This window comes from Fringilla coelebs, assembly GCF_963513975.1.
Source record: "Fringilla coelebs genome assembly, chromosome: 3".
Classification (NCBI taxonomy): Eukaryota; Metazoa; Chordata; class Aves; order Passeriformes; family Fringillidae; genus Fringilla; species Fringilla coelebs.
The window spans coordinates 87,880,298-87,905,932 of record NC_140030.1 but is presented as its reverse complement, the minus strand read 5'-3'; the positions used below and the strand labels follow the sequence as shown (position 1 = coordinate 87,905,932).

The 25,635-nt window shown below is 38.1% G+C and overlaps 1 protein-coding gene across 1 annotated transcript in view; it reads left to right on the top strand.

The window, feature by feature from the left end:
• PRKCE (protein kinase C epsilon) overlaps window positions 1-25,635 on the top strand; it is a 284,544-nt gene that overhangs the window by 153,040 nt on the left and 105,869 nt on the right. Inside the window, exons 3-5 of the mRNA XM_084203613.1 lie at window positions 21,864-22,023; window positions 23,196-23,230; window positions 24,709-24,794. Of these exons, the coding sequence (XP_084059739.1) occupies window positions 21,864-22,023; window positions 23,196-23,230; window positions 24,709-24,794 (281 nt within the window). The remainder of the gene's footprint in view (window positions 1-21,863; window positions 22,024-23,195; window positions 23,231-24,708; window positions 24,795-25,635) is intronic.

Here is a 25,635-nt window from a genome sequence, read left to right as displayed (position 1 = left end):
AAACTTTATTAACAATTAGCTATAAAATAATCTGATCTTATTTTAAATTGAAGTTTCCAGTTGTACAAGCTTTCAATCTATAAAGCAGCAATTCAATTTGCAGCAGCTAGAATGCTCTGGGAAGACGCGTTACCTTTATCAGCCCTGGGGGCTGAGTTACCCTGAGCCAATCCGTTTTCCATCGTCCTCATTAGGGGCAAATGATGCGCTGTGCAAACCCGGCAGGTTGCATGGGCTCCCCGGAGCAATGCAGCTCCCGAGCAAGGCATTGCTGCTCCTGCCACCGTGTGGTTGTGCTGCTCGCAGTCATCCCCCAAAACAAACCATGAACCATCACCATTGCCTTGGTTTTGCTGGTCAGACTTTAACTTAAGCATTTGTAAAGGTTAAGCTTCCAGTTGCATGTTTAGGGGAAAAAAACCCCCAAAAAAACCCCAAAACCAAGCAACATTTCATTTGATAAAATTGTCATTTTATCTGCTGGGATTTACTACAAATTACATATTTTTGCCTTAACCCTTTCCCTTGTTGAAAAGAAGTAATAAAGATCTTCCTTTGATGTTTCAGAACACTTTTGTTGTCAGAACTGAAATTAAAATGTCCAAAACCACAGCTGAACTGTACTCGTTACACCTTGTTTCTGTTTTCCCCATTTGCTGCATTATATTAAAAAGTTAGTCTTTGCTTAAAAATACAGGAGTATGCCCACTGTCTATTTAACAATTTCCATTTCAATGGAGAGATTTGTAGAAACATGCTTGCAGATGGGTTCCTTAAGATTTTTGCTGCAAATTTTTATCTATTCATAGGATTCAAAATTGGACCTTCAGCATGAAAACTAAGCTGCAAAGAGCAGACTTGGCATGCTTTTTACAAGGGTATCTACTTGTCAGACCTATTGCTTTTCTTTCCTTCTTTCCATGCTATTTTCACACAGCTCCTTCAGATTTCTTGTCAAAATAACCAGCTGCCATAAACCCCGTGATTATTACGTAAGCCGTGCTGCTACTGAAATACTCATTAACATGGGAAGGTACATGTCATTTCACACCATGCATTGTCTGAAATTATAATTTTTGTTCTGAATAAGCTTTTTACTTTTACTCCCCTGTAATAAAAGATATTTTTAGTAGAAGGGATGAAACTGAGTTTGAACGCTGAAGTATGGGGTCTATGTGAGCAGGCAGATTTGAAAGGTGTAATTAAATCACTTAGCTCTTTTTTATTAACTCTGCTGAGCGCTACCTCTGAGGCTCAGTCATCTCCTTTCTACTGTTAATGTAATTAGAATATGTTCAATAATAAAACCCGATTCTTTTAATTGATTTTGCAGATTTTGAAACCTTCAGGAAAAACCTTCTTAGACAAACAGTCTCAGCAGTTGACTCTCCGCTCATTCCCTGATGCTTGAAGCGCTAGGTCTTGTATTCATGTATTAATCAACAGAGTTCTGTTGTAGGATGTTTTTAGGTCATGTTTTGATAGACCCCCACAACCCCTGAAGATTTTCTTGGATGCATTTGAGTGCATTTTTCTCTGCAGATGGACGTTGTGTGTACGTATCGAAAGGTTTCAAAACTGTTTTGTAAAGTACAATGAAAGATGCTTTGCTAAAGAAATAATGGTTTTTGCAAAGTGCTAGCGCTTTCAGCATACACTGGAAGCAAATTCCATACAGCTGAGTATTGCTTGGGCAGATAAGGACAGGCACTGCAGCCAAAACGATTCAGCAAAGTTTGGAAATGCAAAAAATTCCTTGATTTAAAGAGCCAAAATTACAATCCTTTTACATTTTCTTTAAACTAGGTCATAGAACTATTGAGGAGCAAGTCTTCAGAGAACCTTTAAGTAAGTTCTGCTGAAAGGAGAGGTAGTGCATTCACCTGAAACAAATAATATTCTCAATAATGCTTTGTGGGTGTGAGTTTTCTCAGCACAACAATGTATTTTTTCATTCTGGAGTCCCTGTTTGAGAAGCAAACTCCACATTCAGTTCACTCTCTAGAGGGAGCCCATTAAACAAGGTGAAAGGACAACACTGAAACTAATAACAACTTGTAGTGCCATGTGTCTGTGTCACAATATCTTCAACTAAGTTTCTTTTATTAGCTTAAGGTTTGTTAAATATTTTACATATGGTTCTTCTCTGATTGTTTCTCAGGTGGTCTCTCCGTGTAAATTATAGCGTTCATTGGAGGCAGTTTGGCACGTTATTTATTTACTGGGGGGAAAAAACACAAATAATTGAAATCTTGTATCCATCAAATAATTTTTTTTAAATATGGCAATTGACACTTATATAATTGAAAGTTACCTTGAATGTTTTTCTGGAAAAACAATCCCTGTTAGCCTTACATGCTGAGCATACGTGAATTTATGTGAGTGTCTGAGGGGAGCATTTTGGAGCTACTCAGAACAAGTAGCGTGAGTTAAAAAAATAACACACTGTGCAACTTATGGTTATGATAAAATACATCATCGTTCCACATTACTGTCACAAGACAAAGTGAGCTCCTAAAATTTCTAATTGTGTTGGATCATATCTTAAAGTTTTCAAGGATTTTAAAGTTTATGGAATATTTATGGGTATTAGCCTTATGACTGAAAGGTTTGTTCAGCTTAGAGAGTGGAATAATGGGATGTTTGAATTGCTGTGTTCAAAGGTTTGGTTGTCTTGATTATGAAACTTCTTGTTTTCATAATGCTCAGAATTTATAGCTCCTTTAATAATTGACTTTAATTACTATGATCTTTTATGATTTTAAACATTAACATATTTCTTTGGTATTTAGACAGGCTTGTTTCCTAGGAATTGCCTTTCTCAGAAGTTCTTAAAATTTCTAAATGTTACTTCCAATTCAGCAACAATTGGAAGCAGAGCACTGATTCATGGACTGTCACTGAACTGAATAGTCTTGAAAAACCTCAAGCACTAAGAGGAATATTTTCTGCAAGAGGGAAAACAAGACACTTCTACATGATGCTGCCTCTTAGGAAATTTGGTGATGGTTTCATTGAATAGGCCCAGTAGTTACACCTATGTTCAACAGATCAGGTTAAAGGTGGCAATGAAAGTTGCATCACACTTGCAGATGAGAATTTGCATTAGTAAAGTTTATGAGAGAGAGTCCCTGTGCTGGTAAATATGCTTTCTTCTGCAATCTTCCAAATTTCCCAGATCATATGTCATTATAAATTTCACAGGGAGAAGAGGGCACATCAGAACTGTTTACATCTTTTCTGACACTAGATTTGTCTGTGTATGTATCTATAAGTGCCCATAAAAACATGCCACGTAATATGTATGTTAAATAAAAATATTTTTGAAATATTTTCTAGTACTGTACTTCACTGCATAAAACATCCACATCCCTGTGCTGAAGGCTCCATTTAGGAGCATGAGCTCTGCTCTGGGGAGATCCCCACAGCATGTGCTGCTTTGGAGCTGGGTTTCTGCAGCCTGGAGTCCAGCCTGAGCCGTGGGGCTCCCCAGCCCCTGGTACGTAATACCTGGGCAGAAGGGCTGAGCCTTCATTTGAGATCTGATCTGGCTGCTGCAAACGAGTTTTAAACTATGCCAGCACTGTGCTTAAAAATGCTCATGTGCACTGGTCTTCCTTGAAGACTAGTGAATGAATCATGATCTGCTAGAAAGAAGCGATAACCAAAAATAAACCAGAAAATCCTGAGCTCCTCTCATAAAAAATATCTCCTTTTGCAGTAAGCCATAATCACTAAATTTAAAAAGTTGTCTGATTTATCTGCCTGCTTTGTAAATTGTATCTGAAAATCTTGTCAGTTTTGATATAGGCTGCTTTCTTAGCCCTAGATAAGGAGAGGGGAAGAGCAGTGGGCCATCAACTGTGCACATCCAACTCAGTGGAAGTAAAATTACAGCTTTTATAAGTGGGATTTTAAAAATCAGTTTCTAAGTTTTGTTCTTCTAAGACCCAGAGATGGAGGAGAAGGGAGAACTGGTGTTTGACAGTGGTAGAAGAAAAAATATATTGTACAAGAAATTTTATCTCTCAGGAGTTAGACTTACATGAAAGAATAGCACCACTGCATGTAAATAAAAAGATACATTATTTTTGAAAATTAACAAATGAGTAATTTTTGCTGTAGTCTAGTATAATCTGCTACTTCATTTTAAATAGGAGGGAGATTTCTACTTTAATTTCTTAAGTCTCATGCTTGTTGAGAGATTTTTGCTTTAGTTTTATTATTCATAAGCTATAAAGCACCTTCAAAACCTGTTCCAAAGAGCTGTTCTTCTGAAAACCATTTCTTTCTTTATTTTATATGTGCAGAGACAGATAACTTTTGTGTGAGTTCACAGCAATGTAACTCAGATCTCCTGGCAGTAGATCAGAGTTGGTCCCTGACCAAGACCATTGTATTTCAGCCTGTATGCAGTTTGTGTTTGAGGGGGAAACAGCTGGTTTAGAGGTAGTGCCCCTTAAAGAAATGAGTGGTGGGCTGCAAGAGTTCCTGTGCTGGGACCAGTGCTAAAACAGCATGTTAGGAAGGATAGCTTACCAGGAGTGTTCCAGGGGCTGTTAGCAGGAGTTCACCCTCTTGTGGCTCGTGTGACCAGACAGATGATATTCTGTAGTGACAGCAGGAAGCTGCACATTTGTGAGAATAAAAGGAAGGGGAAAATGTGATACAGATAAAACTGTGGGTTTTCACTGGTCAGAAGGCAACTGCACCTCACATCTAATGACTGTCCTATTAGTTTAAAAACTTGTAAATGCCCAGGACAGTTTATTTTGATGGTGATTCAAAATATGCTTCTGGTGCAATGGTAGAACCACACAACTTCTGCATTGCTGATGGCAGACAGCAATGAGTTGCTGATCTCTCTGTACTCCAACTGGGATCTTACTACTTTTGATTTGTGATGCAGCTTTCTGCTTCTTTCTAAATAATTTATAATTCATTTTCATCAAAACCACAGCTCTGGCACAATAATCATAATGTTTCAGATTTATTTTTGCCCTCGGTTTCCAGGAAAACTTTCTATCCTGTTTTTCTTCCTTCTGGTGAAGATAAATACAATGCAGAGGGAGGATCATATTCATGATTTTGTGTCTGTCTTTCCATCTAAGGGACAAGTGTAATCTGTGTTGCTTGCTGGAATAGATACAGGAATAATCATTTTAAATAAGTCTAGATGCTGCTAATAATAGTGCTAATGCTTGCACAGAGGAATGCTTTCTTCCACCTAATGTTCTGTGTGGGCTGACTGAAAATCACTCAGTGACATCTAATTTTCTTGGCCTATTTCTATGACTTTTTCCCCACCAACAAGGTGCATTGTGTATACTAAGAGGATGTTCTTGCATGTGGGAGGGGAAGCAAACTGATTCCACAATATGGACACGATGGTCCAAGTTGCCACACAGAGGCAGCTATTCTGAATACCTCTGGGTTTGAATATAGGATTTAAGACACTCTTGATGCAGCTGAGTTCAGGCAGTTTCACTGTATCCTATAAATCTTTACTTTCTAGCATAAATTTGTTGTAGTGGTTCCAAAAATACAGGATGGCGAAACTGGTAATTCGCAATTGACTGGTTTGGATTCACTGTGTGATATCAAATTTTCAGATTCAGGGGTGTTCCAAATGCATCAAAAAGTAAGGTTTGGTTTCATGTGTTGGAAGGGGTATTATTGGGAGCTTTAAAAAAATCTTGAGAGTTCTTAGTGAAGACTTTTTTTTTAAAGAGATTTTCGGAGTGCTCAAATCTTGAAATGCTGTGTTTCCATTTCTTTGCATTTTTTTTCTACTTGTTAAGGAACACCTTTATATGCTTTTTCTCTTTGTTAAAGTCTTATTGTTATGGTTTTCCAGAAATGGAATACAGAAAAGGTCAGATGATAAATGTGGTTTTATTTAGTTTAAATTAGTTTTTTTTCACCTTCATTTGTATTTCTTAAAATACATTCAATATTTTAATTTGGCTACTGTATGGTAATGGCAAAGGTAGTTTTTATTAAAAAACCATTTAGAGAAGTCTTTTCAACGTATAAGAATATATTTTTGATTTTGAATAGGTAATTACTAAAGGAAGAGGTTTCATAGGGTACATTATAGGCTCTTATTTATGAGATTTCTGATGGTAAAAATCTCTTTTTAGTGTGTGGGATAATCTCTTTCTTAGGATGTTTTTGTCTCTTTCTCAAGAAGGAAGCACATTTTTTCTGAATTAAAATGATTATAATAAACTAATTCACAACTGCTATGATGTGTCATGGAGAGTCAAGTTAGAGGCTCCAGCCATAGAAATTGTTTGAGATTTTGTTTTTTTGGTTTGTTTTATTTTTTTAAAGGAGCTTCTCTCTAGAGGTTCTTTTTCTAAAGACAACCAGTGCTAAAAGGATTTTCTCGAGGAACTTCTGACACCTTCTTAGGTAATTCACACTGAGAGAAAGTGAGTGGGAAATCAAAATCTCTTTGAAACCAACTTGGAAATGCTGCCATATGTCTTATTCTTGAGATTATACAGGGTTGTTTAAAAAAAAAAAAAAAAGAAAGAAATTCAGTCTCCAGCTTTCAACTGTGACATCCTTCAACCAGACAGTTCTGGGTTCTGTTAAATGAAATCTCCATCCACCACACTTTGCAACTTGTGAATTGATAGATGATACAGCTTCCTGTGGTGGTATTTAAGTTTACCATGGGAACAGCTAAATCAGAGACAGCAGCAATAAGAAGGCACTGAATATATTTTTTCAGCTTACAGCCAGCTGACTTTCACATTCTTATTCAGCAACCTGATAAGGCTACGTTAAAATGAATTATGTAGTGTTTGAATGTGAGCAGAGGTGCTGGCAAAGCAAGGAGGACAGAAAGGTTTTGGGATAATGGGCTATGACCTGAATTTTTAAGGAAAGGGTTTTTTTAAATGTCTGCCATCTCTTGACTTGTTAATAAACAAAACAATAAATGGAATGAAGTTTTAGGGTTTTGTTGTTTTGTTTTTTTTTACAATTGGTAGAACATTTTGTATCTTTCCAGTTTGGACACGGACAATTAAGGTTTCTTTTTTTATCTCTACTGTAAGTAAACTGAGCCAAATTCTCCTGGATTTTATGTGTGTGTCTGTTCTCTGGCGTAAGTGTAGAGCTGTAACCAAAGATAGATCTTATCCTCATGTGGCTATGCATTTAAAGCATTAAGTTGTACAAATAGCTGTCCTTCGTGCTGCAGGCAGTCTCCTTGTCATTCTCTTGGCTCTCCACAGATTTTGGTTGGACACAATCCTCTTTGTGCTGTGAACAGGTTTCTAGATGGGTTTTGTGCTGTCAGTTTTAGGAGAACTTACCTGATGCCTTAGAATATCCACAGGTAGTACCACTGGTGGGAAGGCAGGGTCAGTGCTAAATGGAAAACAGACACAGCACTGGAATAATAAGAGAAAAATGAAATCTACAATCATTCCAAGAGTTGTTTTGTCTCTGTTTTCATTGCCTGATTTACTTTCTGGAGTAGGGAGAAAGTTTTTTGGATCCTGAAGAAGTATTTTACTTGATCTTTGTTCTGGAGAAGAAAAGAGAATAATTCAGAACTTTTTTTGTTGTTGTTTTTTTGGGGATTTTTTGGTTTTGTTTTTTTTTTTTTTAGTTCTATTTTCTCTCTCAGATACAGATACACAGGCCAGAGTTTAGCAAGTATGTTTCTTTAGAGACTTATAGTTTTAAGACATTTTAGAAGAAAGTTTTCTCCTGCATACATTTATTCCTATATGAAGTCTTCCCATATATTTTGAAGGTCAACCTTCAGTGAGTGCTGAGGGCATTTGTTAGTACTGAACTGCTTTCTGTTTTAGGAAGTTGCAAGAGGTGACTTGTGGAAGGAGAAGACCTAGAAAAGCTGACTTTCTGTACCTGTTCTTCTGCATAAATATAGTTTAAATTAGCTTTAACTATCATGAATCTAAAGACACAACATCTGTGTTGGGGTTTTTTAAGTTAGTCGTTTCAGTGAATTTGATTGACAATATCTTTGGGAAACCCTTAGCAGTCTAACATATTTTCTTTCATCATGATAATGTCCAACCTGTTAGAGCGCTGTAAGACAGGTATTTAGATCCCTGTGGATGTAAGCATGGCTCCTGAGTGCTTTTCTAGCTAACTCTGTACATATATATATATCTGCTAGTTCTTATGTATGAGCTTTCTGTAATAAGGGGAGTTAACTTTTCTGTACAGCAAATGAGTAGAAAGGAAGTCAATTGATTAACAATAATTCTGAACTCAGATTGCCCTTGGAGTTTGGGCATTGACAGATGTGAGCTGTGCTGCTCACAGTTCATCCTGCAGGGAGAAAGGGAGCATTCTCTGATGTGCTCTCTTTCATCAGCCCTATGTTCCCTTTTATTTCTCCCTCCTTTTCCTTTCATGTCCCATTTTCTCTGAGTTTTCTTTCTCCAAAGTGAGAGGTTTAAAGCTCTGTTGGATTCCATTTTGGTCTCTCTTTTTTTTTCCCCCTCTCAATTCCTATGCTAAGTCACCTCATCATCCAACATCCCACTCTTCACACTTGCCAGCTGCTTCCATCAGTAAGTTTTTAAGCATTCCTGAATTTTACATCAATTTTAGAGAACTATGAAAAACAAAATACATCTCAATCAACACATCTGTTGCCTCTTTGAAGTCTATTTGCCACTTCTTTTCCTCTGTGAGTGTGCTTTTTATTAGAGGCTTAACCTGCCATAGGTCAGGTAAAACAGCTCAGGTCCTATTAGATTCCTTCAAGCAGATGATGCTTCAACATTTTTCTGAAATTCTGACTCAGTTAGAAATTAGGTGGCCAGTTAAGCATATTTTCATATGCCAGAAGCACTTTGCATTTCATGTGAAAGTTTGAGCCACATGCTCACCGAATCACTGAAAATGAGAAAGACACCAATGCATCTGTTTTACCAAAGCTTGGAGAATAAGGGCTAAATGAACTTTGCAGCTAGGACATTTGAAATCTAAAGAAAAAAAAAGGAAAATTTAGAAATAGGTACACTTTTAGAACTTGGCTCAAACAGAGTCTTGTCTTTTACCCATTTGTGTGCCATATACAGTAAGACACAAAGTTAATCCAGCTGTAGTGGGTTGACACCAGCCCAGGTGCCCACAAAGGCTCTCTGCCACTCCCCTCTGTAATGGGACAGAGGAGAAGAGTACTGCCAAAGGCTCATGGATTGAGATAAGGACAGGAAGACTCCATGGGGAGAGTGTTTTCAGGGCAAAACATACTTAACTTGGGGAAGTTAATTAAATTTATTGCCAATCAAGTCAGAGAAGCGTAATGAGAAATAAAACCAGATCTTGGAACACCTTCCCCTCACTCCTGTTTTGCCAGGCTCAACTTTTTGAAACCCAAATCCTCTCCATCGCTTCCAGTGGCACAGCAGGACAGGGAATGGGGGTTGCATCAGTTCATTCCACATTTTCTCTTGGGCTCTTTCCTACTCAGGGGGAGGGCTCCTCACACCCTTCCACTGCTCCTGTATGGAGACAGACCATCAGGAACTTGTCCAACATGAATCCTTCACAAACTGCTTCAGCGTGCGGCCCTTCCATTAGTCCTGCCAGCAAACCTGCTTCAGCACGCACTTCCCTTGCCATGGGTCTCCACATCCTACTGGGATCCTGCTCATGCACAGGCTTCCTACGGGCTCACAGCCTCCTTTAGACACCCACCTGCTCCAGTGTGGGGCTGTCCATAGGCTGCAGGTGGATCTGAGCTCCACTGTGAACCTCCATGGTCTACAGGGAAATGGGCTCTCTCCCCATGGTCTTCACTGTGGGCTGCAGGGGAGTCTTTGCCCCTGAAACGCCTTCTTCCCCTCCTCCTTCACTGGACTTGCTGTCTGCAGTGTTGTTTCTCCCACATATTCTTACTTCTTTCTCTGCCTGCTGTGACACAGTGGGGTTTTTTTCTCTGCTTCTTAAATACCTGAAGCCAGAGGCGCTCTCCCTGCTGCTGCTGGGCTCAGCCTCACTAGCATGGTCCATCATGCACCCAGCTGGCATTTGTGGGTATAGGGGAAGCTTCTAGCAGGTGCTCACAGAAACTGCCCCTGTAGCTTACCACCACCACCAAAACCTGCCCTGTGAGCCCCCTACTGATTTGTATTCGTGTATCCAGTACAGAGACACAAGCACAATTTTTCGTGATATATTTGGGGTGTGCACTTGCATCACATTTCCCAAGTGCTCCTCTATAACCTGAGGGCTAGGTATGTGTTGTTTAATTTAACAAGAGCCAGGGTTCTCATGATGTGTGTTTCAGCCAGCACACTGTACAAAACCTCAAATGCTGCAAAATTTTGCTGGGAATCCTAAGAACCTTGAGAGAGATCCCTTTACTGCTCTTTTGCACAAAGACCTGCAAAAAAATCAGCATTATATTTATAGCTAGCAATCTGTTATTACAAATCAGAGGACACCATGGATCTGGTAGGAACTGCATGGTAGGGCCCCAGTTCCTTCTGGAATGAGTTAACACTCTGATTTCCCCTCGTTTCTCTACTTTTTATTGTGGTGGAGTATTTGTACAACCAAATATTCTGTATATTGAAACCCAAAGCAAATGAGAAAGACATTAAAGCTTCTCTTGTTTAATCTTGCCAGTGAGAAATGCTTCTTCTGCCACAAACAGGTTATGAGGGGATGTCATGACAAGAACAAGGGCCCATCTCCTTGTTCCTGTCACGTGTCAATTGCCTCCCCAGTAAAAACCTATGTAATACATTCAGGTTCTACTGAAAACACATGGACTCATTTTCTGCAATTCCCTCATGATGCTGTGTCCATAAGCCTGGCAAGGGGAAAGAACATCCTGTTTAGCTCATGTGTCCATTTTTACCATGCATTATATGCAGAGGATTATCGTGCAGGGCAGGTAAATAGTGCTTTAAATACTGGGAAATTTCCATTGCAATCCATGGCAGAGTGAACATGCTCTTTTTTATTGCCACATCCAGAAATGCTTAGGTGGACTGGGGTGTGAAAGTGGTTTGCTGATAATAAATCATTTCAAGTACTTCAGGATTTACATAAGATATTCACTGCTGTTTTCTGAGTGGAAATTTGTAGTAATGTATGTAATGTTGAAGGACAGAGATGTGAGAGTTGCCTTAATAGAGCTGCTTGTGAGTCAGAGATGTTCTTAATTAAGATTTTGTCGTGTGCTTGGGGGGGATATTGGAATGAGGAAAATTCCTCCCACATTTGCAAGAAAGACAGTGGAAAGAGGGAAGGAGTTCTTTTGCTGCTGAGTTTTGTCTCTTGCAATTGATTGCAAGAACTGCCCACTTAGGAAATTGCCAAGATGAGTCTGTACAGGATGACAAGATTTTCATAACATAGTCCTTACTAATAGATAAACTAGAAAGAATAGTGACATGTTGGAACACTGCTTTAAGTGTGTTATGGGTTGTATACTCGGTCAAAAATGGGAAAAAAATTTGTCAGATGTTATTTTTTTATGATAGCTACATTGGAGAACAGTCCTTTTGAGGCATAACACTAATATCCTTCACTTGTTTTATTCAGTTCATCAGTAAAGTTGTGAAAAATTAAATCCAGTGGTTTGATTGCCTTGTTTTTAATATGTCATACTGCTTGGGATCAAATCCTCTTTTGTTTATTAGATATGTAACTAAACCCATCAGTGAGTTTATCTGCATGAAGTACAGCTACTTTCTTTCTTACTACTTCAGTACTGTTGGAAGGGAGGAGTAATATCCAAATTTGCAAGTCTTTATTTTTATTAGTTGAAGAATAGCATTATCATTACCTGAAAGTAGAAGGGGAAAAAAAATCTGCATAAATAAAATATAATATATCACTGCTGTTCTCCCTGTCCTTGAAGCTTCCTCTGGCTTTCATTAGCATTTTTTGAGCAAAGTAATGAGGATTCTGTGCTTTTTACTTTATACCAAAATCTGTGTATTGAAAGGATTCTTCCTGCTTGGGAAAAGGAAGCTGCTATGCAATCTTCTCTGGCTGTCTCAGTTATTACCTAGGCACTGGGGGAGGTTCTCTGAATCACAGTCAGTTCTGCAGTGGGCTCCCCCTGCCCTGTGAAGGATACAAGCAAACAGTTAGCACTTTATTAGGAAACAAATAAAAAAAAAATAAAAGCAAAACCACTTCTCTAATTGTAGGTAAGATTTCACTGCCACTGTGAAGTACTTTGAATCTGTATAATGCAATCTGTGTAATCAGCAGGCTTGAGCTTGCTGAGGGTACAACCTTTATAAAACCATGTTTTGAAAGCCATCTTCTCTGACCTGTGTAGGTTATGCCCCATAGAACCTCAGTGTGGTTATATAGAATTTTAATATGGAAATTTTAAGTACAAGGGTGCTTTGTTACATGCATTTCAAAGCTTGGATAGAAACAAATTTTTGCTGTCAGGATGGGGATCTGTAAATGCAATCAGCAAGACAACTTTGAGATTTAGTGGCCTAAGGCAGTAAGTGACTTTCATTCCCTTTTTTGCCTTCAGATGCCATGACTTTTCTGTAGCTAGCATGTGACTGGGATATCTGCAGGGTCCTGTGTAGTGCAAAGCAGTTTGTGTCTTGCTGTGGCCTGAGAATCACACAGAATTTTTCTGTATGATCTTTTCTGTGAGATCTGGCTGTGTCTCTGGCCTTGTGCATGGTATCCACAGGATAATGGCTGCCTTGCTACAGGTACTTCAGTAGTTTCTGTGCTGGCCAAAACTTACTTTTTCAGGGTGCCATCACTCATCCAGCATAATTTATTGCAAAAGGATTGGGGTTGAACATTAGAAAAACAGCCTGCCTGCCAAAGTAGTGAAACAAGATACACGAGTGTGTTGTGGAATTTCCCTCACTGGAGATTTTTTAGGAACCATCAAAAAAATGAAAGCTGAGGATGCCTGAAGTACATGGGACGCTTCTCTACTGCAGGAGACTGAGCTCAGGAATCTCCTAGGTGCCTGCCACTTGGGCTTCTGTTGTTCTATGGGAAAGGAACAAAGCTAGAGTTGAACAAATATTTGAGAAATAACTTCTGAAAGACTAGAATCCCAGCCATACAAGGTTCTGTTTCGTCCTAATGTAGCTTTTGCAAGTATTAGAAAGAGGCTGCTGGACTTTTCTAATCTATCACAAACACTAGCTTAAAATAGCATCATTTGGGATCTGACTGGTTTAATAGTTACCTCTGAGAAAAGAGCTTTGTCCTGAAGTTTTTACAATGCTTGTTTTCCTTCTTCACATCACAACCCCGTTTCCTTTCCAGGAAGCTGACGAAAGCCAGCAGCTCAGGTGTTGACCCTGCAGAGAGCTCATTTGACCCCGCAGATAGTTCCATAGCCTGGAGCTCTGTCAAAGCAAGCATGGCTGTGGAAGTTCACCACCCACCACAGCCCTGCCTGGCATGGTTTGTTTCACCCTCCTTCTTTCAGGGAGGACAAAGCAGAGCTGGTGTGAGTGTGTGTCACCAGAGCAGCGGCCGCCACCCGGGGCTGGGCACGCTCCGCAGTCCAGTTGCAGGATGTGTTGGTAGGCTTGCAGCAGTGGCAGCCCCAAGGATAGCTCTTCTGAGCAATACAGTCATCTGATCAGTTACAATAAATGTATCATAATAATCAGATATGTTATGCTATGTATGTAGTTTCTTCATTTCGAAGATTTTCTGCCTTTTTACTTCTAGTAAGTAGTTGACTTAATAGGAGATATTTCATTTTGTTAGTCTGTCAAGTGCTTAACACTAACAATGCTGATCCCAGGCTGCTAATACTGCTCATTACTAATGCTGTAACAACATGATCTGACTCTTACTGACATGAACTAATTTAATTTTCTGCCTCCAAGTTTATCAAGTCATGGCACAAAAATTGTTCTATGTTTTGTAAATTATTACTTTACTAGTTAGGACATGAATAGACACATTAAATTTAATGGAGTGAGCTTTTTCTCATGAGTAGTAGCTTTAGCATTTGCCATATGTAGAATGCATTTCCAGTTCTTTAATTTCAATTGCAGATTTGTTGACATAAGGGCATTGTGTTTAGAGTGAGGCTGTTTCTTCCTCCTGAAAAATACGACCGAAAGACTGAAATGACATTAGTTAGCGTTGTTTTTTGGTCCTGTGGCCTGTGACATCTTTACAACTGAAAAAGCACTCACGTCTGGATTGTGGGAAAAGGTGTGGAAGTTAAAAGTTTATTTTAAAAACCTTGAGATGTGAAATTCACTTTTCAGAAAACCTGCCACATAGCAATAATTTCTGTGTGGCATTTCTACTGATATAACTTCCTTTGTCAAATAAATTGTAATATGAAAATTGTAGTTACAAGTTGTTACATTGTTTCAGGATATGATTTTTCTTTAAGTCATTAATGTTACCAATAAAGAAATTGAGAGGAAGTAGGAGGGATTAATCTCTGATTTGCTTGCTTTGTGGATCTGACAGCTGTTTAAGTACAGAAATTGCTATATCCACCCTCCAAAATGGGGTCAGTACCCCAGCATCTGGGTGAGCTCCCAGGAATCTAAAAAACAGACTGCCTATTTATATTCATCCTCTACCAGTGGTCCAGTTCCTATAAAACATACTTCTGTTTGTTAAATATTAGATTTATCAAACCATGCTGTATGGTCACTGTGGATGACCATGTGTAATTCCATGTTGTTAATACCTTAAGCTTGTGTAAATTGTCACTAATTCTGTGGGCATTGTGGAGATCAAGTGCAGAAGCTTGAGGGCTTATCTTGAAGACTTTAAGAAAAGTCTCTGAGTCATTTCAAGGAAAATTTTGTCTGAGCAGATATGGAAGCTCATCCCTTCTCACCCCAGCCTCTGCCATAGCCAAGTGGATGGGCTGCAGTGCAGCTGGGGCAGCACTGGGGGCTCCCCCAATCTCTTCAAACACCTCACTCCTGGCTTTGAACACTTGGTCCAAATTATTGCCAGCCACTAAGGCTGGGACATTTCTGAAAACTAAATTGGACTTCTGTGTGTGCTGAAAGTGCAATTGGACTACCAGTATCTATGTAGTAATTCTATCTCTTTAGTACTTCTGGACATTAAGTCCTCCTTTATTAAGTGTGTTGAATGTGGAAGTATTTCTGTTTGAGAGATGTGGGGAGTTATTGTTGTCCCTTCAGCTTTGAGTGAGCTTGTGAATGTACTCCTGATGATAGTTAAGTATGTAGGAAAACTTTGAATCATGTGAAAGTAATCATTGGGTAGCTTTACATATATATATATATATATATATATATATATATATATATTTATATATTTATATATAGGTATTGGGCTCTTTTTTTAAAAAAAGGAAAATAACAGAAGCCCTCATAGAAAAATATGTGCCTATGACACCCCAAATCAACTCTGTGTGCATCTCAAGGGAAATTTTAAAATACATACAGGCAGAATCTCTCTTTTAGACAAGAATTTAATCGTTTGAAGGGTAAGCATGTGTTTGAAGGCAGATGCATAGCCCATCCTACAAAGCCACCCACTATCTTTGGGATGATTTACTTTAAAATGGAATGTATTCTTCAGTGCATTTAGTAAATAGCTGGTGTTAGTAGACATGTCTAGACACATATCTTTTTTAAAAATCACTCTTTCTGTTATTGAAGGATCTGATTCTCCTATCAAATGAGAAATTTCCTGTCAGGGATCCTAAATAAAGCAGATTTAGGATACAGTAGCAAAATCTGTATGCTTGTTCTTTGTTTAAGAAGTAGTCTGGAAACTTCTAGAAAAAGACATAGAAAAATTTCATGTCCTTTCTATGACTGTGGTAAACTCTCTACATAATTTCTGTGCTCATCAGTAACATCATTATGGTATCATAGCACTTACCTTACTTTTTTTTTTTTTCTCTAAAAGGTATGGAATTAGTTTGTTGCATGTGTTACTACTAAACAAGATTTTACCAAAAGAAAGGATGTAGAAATGTAAATATTTGGGGGTGTTTAGCTTTTTGTTCACGGCAGATTTTTTTGTTGTTTTGGGTTGGCTTGGTTTTTTCTCCCTTTAAAATAGATTAAATTGTTAAATGCAAAATCCTGTAATGATTTCTGCCTGGAGAAATCTTAATGACAGTATAATATGCTTCTACTGTACAGCCCAGAATAGAGTTTGGGAATAATCCTTTGAGACCTTATTTTGATGCATAATGATCTGGTTACATACACTCCATTCTGAATCCTGAGAAGTCCTGGAAATCGTTTCTGCCCCTTCTCACTTTCCAACATATTTTTAGACAAATTACCTCTCCTGCTTCAATCAGTATCCTTCCTCTGTTTAGATATTATGTAGTGCTAAAATAAAAGCTCTATTTCAGTACATACATACTGGTTAAAGTGATCAGGCTTAAATATGATGTAAAAGCTGTTAGGTTTCATCTTCAGCAATGAAGCATCAGTTCAACCATTGTTCCTTTGCATTTATTGTTCATTTAGGGTCAGTTGTAATTATTAAAGGTCAATGTTAAACTAGCTAGCTCTCTGGATGGTGCTTGTAAGGTAGGGATGACAGCAATGTGATGCTCAGGAGATGCCCCTTGCTGCCAGAAGTGCCATGAGGAGTCAGGGTTCTCTTGCAAGGATTTACCTGGCAGCATCACCAGTTTCCATGTTACTGTCATACATGGCCCATGCTTTGGCTTTGATGGTGCAGAAGCCATTTAACTAAAGTTTAATTGGTTTTTTCCCTTCCCCAAACTCTGACAGTTTGGTAACAGTCACCTCCAGATTGAGGGAAGGGACCAGCATTGTCAGCAATAAGAAGCATTAGAAGTCAGCATTGTCAGCAATAAGAAATGCTGGATGCCCCCTCTACTTGTGTGCAAGTTCTCTTGCTCTTTTTCTGCCTTATTTCTTACATTTTTTTGGTTGTTGTCAGAAGTGTGTAAGTACTCAGAGCATTGAAGATAAGATATGGCTATGCAGGATAATCTTGTTGCAGTTAGTGCTCCGCATTGAGCCCTTCTCATTTATGCTGAACCTGTTTGAGTATGAAACAAGACCTGACACGGTTGAGCCTTTGATATTTGGTGTGCAGGTCTTACTCCCCCAGTCTTGTTTCCTTTGAAGATTGCTGAGGGTTATGCAGTACTTTCCTTTCTTTTAAATTTTAAGAAATTACTTTTAAGTTGTGACTTATAATTGATGCTTAATGGATACTACACAATGACCAGCATTAGATCTTGTTCAGACAGTTCATTTAAGTCTCCATTTTGCAAGTATTTATGAGTTTTGTGCAATTTTTCATGCCAGATACTTCTGACTTTTGTAACACTTCCCTTTGAGCCTGGATTTAAGCATGCAAGTCTATTGAGTCTTTAAAATTGTAGGCATTATGTATGTATGTACACATGAGTATATAAAAGCAATTGTATGCCATTGTTTTTCAAATAACTCAAGAGTTACTCTTGGCTACAGTGAAAAGAAGTAGTGGCATTACTGACTATGGTTTTGAAATAAAATTAGTTTTAAGTTTGCCAGTTCTCAAATACCATCATATGAAGCCTAAACTTAATGTGCTTCACTGACAGCATTCTCCATGAACACTTGGAAATTGTCACCATTTCTTACTCCATCTTTGAAAATAAAATGTAAGAAATGCATTTAAAAAGGATAAACTGAATAGTACAGAAGACAGAAGGACTCAAAACCAAAGCAGGGAACAGAATGTACATTACATAAAGAAACAGCCTTTACTGAGGAAACTATAACCCTCTGTGACTATTTAGTAGAAATACCATGAGAAGAAATTGTTTCTATTGAAACTTGCCAGTATTCTGACTATGAAAAATTCACTTAATTTTAACTCCTTTGCTAAGAATAGAAACGCCATGCACAGTATGCAGTATGCTAATGATATTTTCTAGAACCTATTACATACCTCTGTAAGACTTTAAAAAATAAATTTTAAAGGCCAATTTTGTTTGGGATGCTAGTATTTTGAAAAGAATGCATTGAAAACACTAGTTGTCTGTATCATCCAGATGTTGGGGGTTTTCCCAAATAATCCCTGCTTTCTGCTAGCTTTTACTAATCTTTGCTTTCCTGCTTGTAAATGATGAGAGATATTTGGGGAGAGCAGTGTAGCTCCCTTCCATAGTAGGTGTCTTCAGACAGATAAATTAACATCTCTAGCTGGAGTGTTCAGTATGAGATAAATGGATTTTAATTTAAATACAGACTATTGTGAGTTCTGCTAGAAATAAGTGGTTCACAACCCTGGGTATGAGCCAGAACAGATGTGATCATCTGCTTCTGAGTCACCTGGGACAGTTCCTGCCTGATTTTATGCCTATGGCCCAAAACAGCAGTGTGAATCACAGGATTGTTCAGGTTGGAAAAGACCTTTGAGGTCATCAAGTCTGCCTGTTAACCCAGCACCTCCATGTTCAGCACTAAACCATGTACTTAAGTGCCATATGCACACATTTCTTGAATGCTTCCAGGAATGGTGACTCCACCCCATCATGGGCTGCCTGTGCCAATGCCTGACCACCTTTTCAGTAAAATGTTTTCCCTTGAATCCAGTCTCACCCAAGATGTGGCAGTGTGTTGCTTCGGGACTGTGGGAAAGCATTGCTTATATGTTTATATAGGGTCACAGTGAATAAGTGACTGAACTTAATGTTAGCTTGAAGTTATTGTTAAGCTTGTGGGTGAGCTAATTTCTCCTGTGACTTCATCTGCTGTGATGGAAGGCTCATGTCCAGTCATCCAGTAATGTCAGCTGCTTGTTTAGCCTGGAGAAAAGGAGCCTGAGAGGAGACCTTCCTGTTCTCCAGGAGGATGGAGTGATGTGGGAGTTGGTGCCTTCTCCCAAAAAACAATTGATAGAAAAGGAAATGCTATCAAGTCATACCAGGGGAGGTCTAGATTGGAAAACTTTCTTAACAAATTGTGTAATGGTGCATCACAACGGGCTGCCTGGGGAAGCCACCATCCTTGGAGATACTTAAAAGACGTGTAGGTGTAGCAGTTAGGGACATGGCTTAGTGGTGGCCTTGGCAGTGCTGGGTTAATGGTTGAACCAAGAGATCTTAGAGGTCTTTTCCAGTCTTAATGATTCCATGATTCCATGATTCTGTTCTGCTCCAAGCTCTCTAAATGAGCCCTGCTGCCAGCTGATGAGGTGGGAATTGCACACAATGAGGTGAGGTGTTGGCAGAGCCAAAGGTGTCCAACATGCAGCTCCTTTGGGCACTTCCCCTCTAAAGCAGGGCACTGTGCATGGATTTGACCAAGTGCTGGTCTTCAGTGACAAAAGGGGAATAGCAGACTGGCACAGAGACTGTTTGAGGGCAACTGGCTAAAGGACTGCCAGCATTATCCAAGACAGACCAAGAAAACTACATTTTCTAACTACAGGTTAGAGGATCCTTATCACACACACTGATGCTGCTTGTGTAGAAGTGATTTTTGATAATTGAGGCCTGACATTAAATCTGATGCTTTCAGATGCATTGCTTGTATCTGTTTTCAAGTCAGTGCATTTCTGGAAAGGATACTGTTTCATTATGTTATTTAAACTATAAGTATTAGAAGGGAAAAATGGAATTTCATTAAAAAATTAAATATAGAATTGAAACTAATGCAGTGAAAGTAGGTTTAAAACTTTGTTGGTAGAAACAAAGCAAGCAAACAAAAAACCCCAGTGTCATGATACTGCTTTTATGTAGCCAAAACAAGAGGAGGATTTTACATGCTCTGTAAAATTACAGGTGCTTTATCTGTGAAAAATTGCACTTAAGATGAAAAAATGAGAAAAACAGTACTGTAGACTGAATATCATATCAACTGTGTATTGTGCTCTGTCAGAACATCTTGTTCATTTTGTATAAGCACACATAACTTTTTTTGAAACCTTTCCAGAAGAGTTGGATTTTATGTGGGGAACCTTTCTAGAGGAGCTGGACTTTAACTTTCTCACATCCAGGTTGTGCATACCATAGCAAAGTCTATAATCTAGATGATAACCAAAAGAGCAGATCTGTGTTAATATAGAACTGCTTCCTATAATAGCTTTTAAAAGATTTCCAGCAGCTTTGGAAACTCAGTAAATCATTCAAGAAGCTGGAAAAATGAATCTTTTGTTCGATTTTCAACTATTTGGTACATATTATTTGTGGAAGACAATCTTTCTCTTAAGGAGCTGTGATATTTATTAGACATTAGAGTTTTGCTTAATCCCTAAAAATAAACAAAATTGACATCATAAAAATAAACATAATTGGTAACTGTCTGGTATTTCTTATCTCTTTCTTGAAGGGCAACCTACCACCCTTGCTTTTTGGTTGTTCTTCAGCATAAATAAAAGGGGTAGCCTTGTGTACAAGGCTGTGTTTATTTACTGAGAGCTCACTTTAGAATAGGAGTTCCACTCTGGCCATCCCACAGATGTGTCATCTTAGGGGGAAAACCGACTCTGAGTATGAAGTGTTTGTAAAACATTAATGTGTAGGGAGCTTCACCTCTTCTGTGCATAAATGAATTTGCTGTCAAGGAGTTTAGCTTTTGCTCTGCAATGAAAGACATTGGTCTCTGTTTGTTCATCTGTGCTCTGTTTTTTTCCCCAAGATGTCCATCCATTGGTCTAATTTAGGACAGTTTTCTAGAAATTCTTTAATCAATACCTTTTATATTCAAAACCCTCAAAACCAGGATTTATTCCAATGTTTGTAAAGGAATTTGAGACTTTTTTTACATTGAGTTGTTCTGAGACTTTGAGTTTTCTATGTGTTGCTGTTAGGCACTGTACTGTTTTTTGGAACACTCAGTCATGTACAGAAAAGCTTGCAGCAGACCAGAGTTGGTGTTTTTAGGCCATTGTAATGATTCACAGTAGCTGAAATTCAAAGAATGGCAGGTGTTAACTGCAGATCAAAGTGTTATATGCACCAAAGTATTGAGTGCATAGATTCAGTTGGCAGCGGATGACTGAGTATGGTCCTCTCCAAGTCTTATAATCTAGTTTGCCAAAGCATGAGTGGGTCAGGGGATGTCTGTAAAATCTGTTTTTCATTAAAATTGTGAACTGTTCTTCCTTGCTAATTCAACCTCAGCTTTTGCTTCATGTGTACAGAATATTATGATGGTGTTAGTGATATTTAAAAAAAAAACCTAAAGAAAAAGACCCAGTGCACTCTGAAGATTTTTTTCCAAATGTTTTCACTCTGAGTTATATCAAGTTCATCTTATACTTCCTCTACCATTAAATATCATGTACAATTGGAACAGGAATTGATTAAGAACAACTTCCTTCCCTTGAAATTTTGCTGAGCATGTATTAGTATCAAAGTGGGTTCGTAAAGCCTGAAGCTCAGATCTCAATCAGGAATTCTAATAAGTAGTAAATTCTAGATGGAATTTTTTGTTCTGCTTGATAATATGTATTTTTACTCTGCTTTCTTGCACTTGTATCAGCACTTTCTGAATGTACAGGGGCATGGGGAAGCTGGGATCTTTTTCTTCTCCTGAAGATCAAGTGAGGTGAAAGTCTGATCTGTTAGGAGAATCTAACTGTATAATTACTGTTAAGAGGTTGTCAGTGTGCTTGATAGTGATAAAGTGTAGAGGACTTAATCCAAATTTAGCATGAAATTACAGATGAAGCTTTAAAAGAACTAGAAGTTCCTGTACTAAGCAATGAAAACCTTTGCCCTCTGCTAATTGATGCTAAAAATGACTAAAAATTACACAAAACTTAAGGAAGTTATTTTGCACTGCTGGGTGCAGAGGATTATTTTTATTTTGAAAAATATCTACCTATGCATGGCGTTTGAGTTTCCCCAGGCTTGTGTGTGTGACAGCCAGTGCTTATTTTTGTTCCCTGTGTTTCAGCCCCCAAGGACAATGAAGAGCGTGTGTTCCGGGAGCGGATGCGCCCCAGGAAGCGCCAGGGTGCCGTGCGGCGCAGGGTGCATCAGGTTAATGGACACAAGTTCATGGCCACCTACCTTAGACAACCAACATATTGCTCACACTGCAGAGACTTTATATGGTATGGAGCAACTTTGGCTGGGCTTGCTTTGCAACTTTGAGCTGGGGATTTGGCACACCTGCCTGTTTCACTGCGGTGAAAATGGTATAGAGCAGTAATTCTTTTCCTCTTTATTTTAGCATTTACCTGTCAACAGCATTGCAGATGATAACAGAAGGCTGTTAAACCTCCATCACAAATATTAGAATGAGTTGTATTTGGGGTTCTTCTCCTTTGAGCCACAAAGTTCCATATTTCCCTGTCTAATGCACACTAAACTCCAGGTAGACGACCAGTCTAGTATTGTGTAAGACCTAAGTATAGATTCAGACTTTAAAATATTAGACCTTTACATTTTGTCACAATGACAGAATTCTTTGTTACACGATTAAGAATCACCATCTTTCTTCTAAGAAATGCAAAGCTTCTTTACACAGTTTCCTACTGTAGTTAATGGAATAGGGAATGGAAAAGTTCATGGAACAACTTCTAATGACACAGAGATTTTGATGCTCAGCATACAGGGTCTTTATTATTTACAATGTAGACCAAGAACTCCCTTTTAGAACTTATCTGCATTATTTTGAGTATTTTCAATTTTCAGATAGGGAGAAGTGGTGGAGACATTCAGTTTTCAGTTGTTTCTCAGGAACTCATTATATTTTCCAAGGTGACCTAGAGATACTCATTTGCACAGAAGATCTGATGTGATCAACAGTAAATATTTCTTAGGAGTGTGTAATAAATTGGTCAGTCTTAATGTAAAATGACATGAAATGTGCATAAAGTCAACTCTGCATTCCTCTAACAAGTGCCTGGGGGTTATACTTTATGTTGGCTAAGGTGATTTCAAGCAATACTGACAAATGCAATCTGTCTATTTAGAGGTCTGCTCAATGGTGATTTACCATTTCGTCCCCTTTCCATGCACCCTTTGGCTTTGTCTGTTTCACTATAGTGAATCTGTCTGTACTTCTGACTGCCTTCATGGTCTCTCGTCCTTCCTGTTACCTCTCAGCACCTGAAATGTTCCTACTTGGACCTGATCTCAGTCCAGGCATGCAATTATCAGATGATTGGTTATGAAAAGCTTTTCTTTATATATGTGCATGTCTAGTAAAGGGAAGGAAAAAATATTTTCATTTTTAAGAATATTTCCTCTTCCTCTTCTAAAACACTTTATTATTTTTCAGGGGTGTAATAGGAAAACAGGGATACCAATGTCAAGGTAAGAGACATTCCACATTAAGACAGTTTAAGTATATTTATTATGTCATATAAGTAATAAAATATTTTTATTAGGCATTGTATATGAACGATGTTAAGAATTTAGCACACGATGATCAGAATAAGTTTGTCTCAACAAGTATACTATCTTTGCACCAAGTCATAGTAATTTTTTTCAGAGCTGTTGGTCTTAAGCATCATACATGAAGTAGGAGCTCAGCTAACCGCCCTGAACATCAGATCCCAGATATATCTTCATGTGTATCCATCTAGGGAACCATATCTGCGGATCTTGGCTTCTTCATTTTTCAAGTCTTGCATTTTAAAATTGAGAGCTCTTTATTCTGCTTAAGATTCTGTGCTTAAAAATTCCAGGTAATTGCAAAGACTGTAGTTTAAATAGATGAGATAATTATAGAGGTCATCATTAGAAAAGGTTATAGCGAAGACTGCACAAGTGCTTCATTTTCATCTCCCATTTTTCAACTCAATTTCTTGTACTCCTACTTCTTTGTGCCTCTTGGGATGATGTATTAGTACTTAAATCTTATCTAACAAGTAGAAGCCATCAAGTTAGTGATGACTTCTCAGTTACAAAAGACTTGCTGCAATCTCATTTTAAATAATTAAATGCCATTTTTTTCAATACAGCTTTACATGCTTTAATAAGAATTACTGTATTAAATCTTATAGTAAATAAGTAAATGCCATTTTTTATAGATCTTTACATGCTATAATAACTATTACTGAATTAACACACAGGAGTATCTGGAGAGGTACCTTGACTTCTGATCTAATTTTTTTTTCTTACAACTATGACCAAAACTGGAGAAAGTGAAATTTGTTATTTCACTCTGAGGGTTTTTACTTTGCTTAATGACCTTGAATTTTACAGTAGGATAGACCTAGTAATGTTTATCTTATATGTCATATCTGCAAATGTTATTCATTGACTAAGTAATCAGGATGTATATTGGCAAAACATCTTTGCCTCCTGAAACCTTTTACTGCTATGAACTTAGTATAATGCATTACAGAAAGAATATTTGACTTTTTTTTCCTATTCTTTTGACTTTTTCAATGAGTTATCTTCATATCTGTTTTCTTTTGAAAGCTCTTTAAACAGGAATTGTTTGTTATTGTGTCTCATGTAACGTGGAGATCGTGGACTTCATCAGATAAACAAGTCACATATGTAAAAATTGAGAAAAATTGTGGTTAACATTTCAGAAGGTAATTTGTAGTCTTATAGATGAGATATTTGGTGGATATGCTTTAGTTATCTTAAAATTCTTTGGTCTTTTGAAAGTCCATTATCTTCTGTTTTTTAAACCAACTTATTTCATAGGACTCGCCAAATCACCACCTGTCACTTACACACTTTCAAGTCCCACTGGTTCTAGTCTTCTGAGATCAGACTTCTGCTTTAAAATTATTCTTCATGAAGTCTCATTCTTTTATCTGTTTTTGTCTTTCTAGTTTGCACTTGCGTAGTTCACAAGAGATGCCATGAACTTATAATAACGAAGTGTGCTGGCTTAAAAAAACAGGAAACTCACGATGAGGTAAATGTTTATAAATTAATTTTTCTGTATAGAATTCTGTCTTTGATCTGTTCAAAATAATATTATCTCCTCTGTTTAATCAATAGATGCTACAGACTTTTTTGTGCCCCTCTGGTCACTTTGTGTTGCAGCATTTACTTTGGAATGCTAGATTGCTACCACAGTTTTATTTACATGGGAATTAGCGTACAGAAATTTATTTCTAATTTGATTACTTCTTATAACATGTGAGCTCAAAGTTTCAGAGAGCTCTTTCCACTCCTTTTCACTTTTAACATTCCCTCTCCATTTCTGAGTTAATAGAGTTCTTGTCAGTTTAATTCAGAAGCAGCAGGCTGGGATCCCTCATTCCCTGGCTGCATTTTGTGTGGCTGAGCCATCAGCAGCTGATCGGAGAGCTGGGACGCTTGGGTGGGTATCTGACACCAATACAGACAGCTGACCAGAATTTGCTTGCAAAACCTCACCTCAACAAAGACTACATCCAAACTGTCAAAATGTAGTTGGGTTTTTTTTAATAGTTTCAGCCCTTGGGTATAAACAGTGAATGCTTTTTCTCACACAGAAGTTTTTGGTTTGTGCTTTGACAGAAAAGCAGATATATGCTCACTGGGCTGTTGTTGCGTGCAGCAGCAAGAGCCTGCTGTCTTTCACCACAGGCTTAGGTGAGGTGGTCCTTGGGTAATCACAGTTCCTTGGCCACACCAAAAAACTACATTTCATAGTTTTATTTGTTAAAAACCTACATTCATGTGATTGGAAAAGCCTGCCTTTAAGTTACAAATCGGAGTTGCATGTAACGGGGCAGTTGTAATCTATTCTTTAGACTTTAGCATGAGTT